At 32.9% G+C, this 6,427-nt stretch overlaps 1 protein-coding gene across 1 annotated transcript; it reads right to left on the bottom strand.

Annotated features, from left to right (window-relative positions):
- Window positions 1-400: 400 nt before the first annotated feature.
- Window positions 401-1,383, bottom strand: LOC144998686 (uncharacterized). The gene is made up of 3 exons (XM_078958423.1): window positions 1,209-1,383; window positions 967-1,104; window positions 401-870 (listed from the first exon to the last, which is right to left on the bottom strand). The coding sequence occupies exons 1-3, from the start codon at window positions 1,371-1,373 to the stop codon at window positions 535-537; spliced, it is 639 nt and encodes a 212-aa protein (XP_078814549.1). The 5' UTR covers window positions 1,374-1,383; the 3' UTR covers window positions 401-534.
- Between the last annotated feature and the right edge of the window lie 5,044 nt (window positions 1,384-6,427).

Raw genomic sequence — 6,427 nt, 5'->3', positions numbered from 1 at the left:
ATGAGCTATTTAATACATGTTTCCAGTTCACAAGATAACTCGCGAGCATGCACATTGAACTCATAATATTAGTATTGTCACACTTATTATCGTTCATTACATTTAATCGTATTTACAAATTTCCGGAGTCCTTATTTCTCAATGATTATGGAATCATAAATTCATTCATAATCATAATACTTTCGTGATCCCCTATAACTTCAATCATCATCAACATAGTTTTTACTCATGCTAACATAGCAATTTGTTTCCACAGTTTAATGTCGTAGCAGGTATCACTACATTCATCATTATTTCTTGCCACTTGTAATTAATTATATGGCATCGATTAATCATATAAGGTCATATAACTCCAAATGGTAACAAGCAATCTTAACTAATAAGATATCATATTCATATAACCTAATAATTAAGCATACCAACAGTAAGAACCATATATAATAAACACACCCAGATGACCTTAACAGTTTTACTAATAGTCGACCATCTATTTACCTAGCTAGGCTTCAACAAGTTAGGTCACCACCCAAAATACTATTTGGAAATGGGAATCACAATTACGCTCATCGCAGTGATTATTTCATCTTCGTTGACAAGGTCACTCCAGCTTAAAGAAGAAAGAGCAGAATCTTTCACCTTCACTTCCACCTCCATTTCCACTTTCTCCTTCAACCTTTTCATCATCTCCGCCTTCTTCTGCTCCTCGTCCCACCCCACCATCTCATTCTCCATCTCTTTCATCCTCTTCTCTTTAGCCATCTTTGGTAGGAACTTCGTTCGCACAACCTTCTTCATTTTCTTTTCACTGCCAGAAGGCTTCCATGACTGATCTTTTGATCTAAAACGTAAAAAACTACCATCTTGAAACGTCTGCAAATAAAGAAATGAAAAGAAACATTTCATGATCAAAATAAAGAAAGTTACATATTGCAGAAGTTGTAACAAGTTACAAGTATAAGGACTTACAACACTCCACTCCACATCGTCGTCAATTATCTCTTTTACTTGAATATTAAAGTTTCCTACAACAGAGACGATTCCCGCAGTAGCTTGTTCTTCATCTAACTGCGGCTTGACACTTATATTCAAGCGTTGTTCACAACACTGCATAAATGATAAAACACAAAAAAAAAAAAAAAAAAAACTTATATAAAAAACCCACATACTTAATAAACGAATAAAAACAAAACAAAACCTCTAATACTTACTGATTCAGGTCCAGTCGTTTTGAAATCTTTAAGATCTAGAACCACGATGATGCCCTTCCCACATTTTCCACATGCCACATGCAAGTTCACCATCTCCGGCGTAACATCTGTGATAGTAGCGCCATCGTACTTGTACTCCTTCACCAGCCTATACATCGCCTCCATTCTTAGTGAGTGAAAGTTCAAAGAGACATAATACAACAGAAGGAAGAGCGTGAGTTATATAGATGACAAACTTTCTAAAAGTGGTAAAGCGTACATGCATCCAATTAATTGTCGAGTAATCATTAACATCCTTATTATATTAAGTTGGTTGAAATGAGTGAAAAAACCATCATAATGATATTATCAGTGATTTTAGTTTTACTTTGCTGATGCATAAGACATCGAATATATATATATATATATATATATATATATATATATATATATATATATATATATATATATATATATATATATATATATATATATAGACACACACAATATTGAAAGTCCTTTTTCCCTCTAAATGCGCTCATATTTTGAAAAATTTTAGAATGGTCAAATATTATAGTATTTTCAATCAATCCTATACCCGAAGCGTATAGGACACGATGCATAATGTCTTACATAAAGATATGATACTTTATCAATCTTCTGCTATAATATTTTATGTGTCTCGTTCTTACAATTCGAACTATGCAGAGGAATACAGTAATCATAATCGTCGAAATTTAAGAACACACTATGTATCTTTGACCAAAAATATTAACATTCCACAACCTAATCCTTTAGATTTGAAACGAAGCATAACATTCTCTCCCTTAATTATAGAATAACAACTTTACATCCTTACTACTTTGCAAAGTATGACTCTTGTTTTCTATAATTAATATTGCTAACTTGCAATACCTGCCTTAATAATCATACAATCATAACATTTATGCTCCCACTATCATGATGATTATTATAAACATAACATTTATGCTCCCACTAGCTTTGATATGTATTTAGAAAACAGCTTAACTTACAGAAAAACAATACTTATTGAATTTCTTAAGTTCATATTTCTAATACTTAATACTTTGATAATCTTTTATCCAAGCTTCTTAATCTCATACACCTTTATCCAAGATAGCTCATATGTGTGTCTTAAACAATTCAGACTAATTACCAAATCTCACAATTCGAATTATGGAAGGGATACCGTAATCATAATCAAATTTGAGAATACAATTTTACAATCACTATCTTCTTAAAATCTTTCTTAGTGAAAGCATTTCCTCACAGTCATTTTCATGAAGGAGGGAATATTATGATACTTAGATTTTAATGGTGTATGTGTTCCTATCCATGTGAACTTGTCAAAAACAAAGGTTACGAAAAATTCAAACTCATATGGACCGAACTTTCTCAATCTTGATTTCTTGCCTTATGGTAACACGGCTGCCCACCATGTCTTCCAAGTAGTTAAACAGCTCACCCTTTCCCATCAATGTACTTTTCATTGATTAATGTCCTTGCCTTTTATGCATTCAAATGAGAACTCATAGGGCTCACATGCATAATTAACTCAATTGGAACGGCATAGAAACATGATAATGTCAACACGATAGGTTGTAAACCTCAATTCGTGTGCTAGTGATGATCGATAAGGTTTATTCCTAATTTTTTCTTGAAACCTTTCAAGACCATTAAGACTCCTACTGACTCCTTGACATATAATATTCTCTTGTCAGTAAACATTACTCGTCAAACAAATATTCAAGAGTTAGTGTAGCTTTTATCAAGACAAAACATTTCATAAAATTGGTCGTAGTTGGTCTTTGTCTTATCAAAGACATCACAACTTTCCAACTTCAAATTTGCGAGAATAAAACTTTTTCAATTCCACATTTGATGAATGTTATAAGCCTTCTTAAGACTTGTCACTCAATGTCACAATCTTAACTCTTAAGACTTGTTTCTGGAACGAAGTATGATTGACTTCTTAATTTAACCATTTCTTCAATTCTTGATTCCTCTTCTTAGACATACAATTGCACTAAGACTTACTTAGAGGATCAATTGAGATATGGTTCTTAATCATTAAGACTCATCATAAAAGGTACTCTCCCTTCTTCTTAGAATAGAGAACCTTTTATCTTTCTGCCTACTTGAGTCTTCTTATTCGTTCTGCTATTGGTTTAAACCTTTTCAATCAATTCAGAATTACACTTAATCTTATAAGTATAATCATATTTACTAAACCTTTAGTAAATCATGATGATTATCTTTGTTACTCTTGCGGTGGACTTGATCAACACACAACTTTGTGTACTCGATCTCCTAGTCCTTCACTTGACACTTTGTCAATGAATTAGTCTAATTTCCAAATATGAAATTTCTCATTCATCATGCAACCAAGTTGCATGATTCCAAGTTTCTGTCCAATTGAAACTTGGGTGATGAGAAACTCTCCCTATTTAGCAAATTCTTGACATTTCCACAAATAACATAATTAAGAATCACATCCACTCATTGTAGAAATATACGAACATCAATTTTTCATAACGATTTCATTGCAAAGAAATAAATAAATAAATAAGCGAGACAAAAAAAATTATTTTATAAAAGCAGCGGAAAAACATTTGTCCTTAGAATGCAAAATCAACTGAAAAAACTATGTAATCAAATGTTTCTAACAATTCTATGATAACTTTCTAAGCTGAAAATCTAATCTTCGAATCCATGCGATTGAGATCCATTTCTTCGTGATTAGACTCATTTTGCTCTTTCATCAAGCTTCCTCTCTTTTCACTGATCCTGCAAAACATTCAAATGCAATCTTATCACATCATGTATTAAGAATCAACGAATAGGAACTTAATGGAGTTAGATAGTGGATTTTACCTGAAACACAACCATACTCTTTGACTCTCCCATATTCTAAACTCTTCAGGCTCTTAGGGCAGACTTGTATCTAATGCCCTTTCTCTTGGCAGCAAACGCAGGTCGGTTCTCCTAGAATGTCCTCGGAAGCATGGTTGGTTGACTTTCCCAACAAATATGCTCCATTGCTTTGCCAAACCATTTCTGATTCAGCGGCAATGAGCATGTAAGTTAGGTCAATGAGGTTTGCGTCATGATCCATCATATAATACTTTCTTTTGAACTCATTATATGATTCAGGGAGTGACTGTAGAACCCAGCCTATAGCCAACTCATCAGGGAATGACGCACCCAACATTATCAACCTATCGATGTGTGATTTCATTCCTAGAACGTGGGCACACACGGGTTTACCATCTTCATGTTTCATTTCTAATAGGGTTTTAGTGACATTGAACCTTTCAATTCTTCGATCTTGTGGGTTAGGGAGAACAACGGGAGGGAGGAGGAAGTGATGTATGATTTCTTGTTCCTCGATCGAATCGTGGAATATCATCTTCATGTGGAATGCTTGTTCCACAGGATTTGGGAAGACCATAGTTGTCGTACTTGGACATCTACAAAATGGAAGAAAACGAATTCAAGTTAGTTGATCGATTGAGTCCTTAATAAATCACCCAAATGAGATATTAAGGCTAGGACCCAACACAACACGCTACAACCTAGAAAAGGGATGCCGTAATCTAGTTGCAGAATATTTGAAGGTGGAATGCTTGTTCCACGGGATTTGGGAAGACCATAGTTGTCGTACTTGGACATCTACAAAATGGAAGAAAACGAATTCAAGTTAGTTGATCGATTGAGTCCTTAATAAATCACCCAAATGAGATATTAAGGCTAGGACCCAACACAACACGCTACAACCTAGAAAAAGGATGCCATAATCTAGTTGCAGAATATTTGAAGGTAAGTGAATGACGATTCACTAATTTCCATCATTAAAAACGAAAAAGGAAATTTAAGTTTTAAATCTATGAAAACTCCTAGATCCTTTGAGATTCATTGAATATTTCAATGGCATGTTTAAATCTAGATATGCCCCTCTAGTTTGTGACTGGGATGCCGAGGATCATAAAGTGGGTGTGAATAACCATGCAAATCTACATAGTGCCCCCACATGTTACAGTCACTTATTCGATGTGCCGGTAAACCACACACGCTCCACCAAACTATGATAAACATTGAGTCACCCTTTCATACCTTTTCTTAGAACCATTTAGTATGACGGTAAACCACACACGCTCCATTAATGTCTTCGCAAGGGTACAAAGTGTAATTTCATGGAATTGCATCAATTCACTTTTGCCTAAAGTAACTAAGATGGGGAATTTGAAAAACATTTAGTTACTTTTGTACTTAATTATACTTATAATGGAAGGTTTTGTCCTATCCTACCCGTTCGGCTAACGACCCTCCACTAGTCAAGAGTGCGGTGGGTAAGAGTGGATACCCATTCAATTGCCATGTTATAGGCAATTTCCTTAAACACTCCTTATAGACCAGCTTCGTGATTGAGGCCTACTAACGGTAAGACTGAATTTTACTCACACACACACACACACACACATATATATATATATATACATACATACATATATATATATATATATATATATATAATGTTAGACTTTTAATGTTATATATAGTATAGGATGTATTTTACACTTTTAAAATACTATGTGGTCAAATTTAATAATTATACTTTTAATTCAATTAAATTGTACACCAAAACTTTATGGATTTACTAAATCTCTTTTAATTATACACTTTAATTAATTAATAAAACCATAAGGGTGTGATTTGAACTTTTCAAAACAATACTTGGGTTTTAGAATTTAACATTTCTAAATTAAACTTTTAGTCAACTTTTAGATTCCAAAACTTGAGGGCAAGTTTTGAAACATTTCAAAACATTAGAGTTTAGAATTTAAATATTTCAAAATCAAACTTTTTAATCAAAATTTAAATTCCAAAACTTGAGGGCAAGTTTTGAAACCCTTTTCAAAACATTAGGGTTTTAACTATTTAAATTTCAAAAAACAAAACTATTAAGTTCAAATTTAAACTATATAACCTAAAGGGGAAAAATTAAAACTTTTTCACAAGATAATTCAAATCTAAATTACAAATAATCAAACTTTATCTAATAAACAAATGATTATCTAAATTTTGACAATTCTCTTCTATTTAGGTAAGGATAATTACCAAATATTGATAAAATTCGGATTTTATAACAAAAACATGTTTATAGTAATTATCCAAAGCCAAAACAGGAAGAAAATCGCGAATATGAGCTGTCAGACGCT

This window comes from Lactuca saligna, chromosome 1 (genome assembly GCF_052625555.1).
Source record: "Lactuca saligna cultivar CGN05327 chromosome 1, ASM5262555v1, whole genome shotgun sequence".
Classification (NCBI taxonomy): domain Eukaryota; kingdom Viridiplantae; phylum Streptophyta; class Magnoliopsida; order Asterales; family Asteraceae; genus Lactuca; species Lactuca saligna.
This window is presented reverse-complemented; position numbering and strand designations above follow the sequence as displayed.

Coding starts and splice junctions, on each gene's coding strand:
- LOC144998686 (XM_078958423.1), bottom strand. CDS start 1,373: ATGGAGGCGATGTATAGGCTGGTGAAGGAGTACAAGTACGATGGCGCT. Junction 1,105..1,208: donor AAACGACTGGACCTGAATCA/GTAAGTATTAGA, acceptor TCATTTATGCAG/TGTTGTGAACAACGCTTGAA. Junction 871..966: donor ACGATGTGGAGTGGAGTGTT/GTAAGTCCTTAT, acceptor CTTTATTTGCAG/ACGTTTCAAGATGGTAGTTT.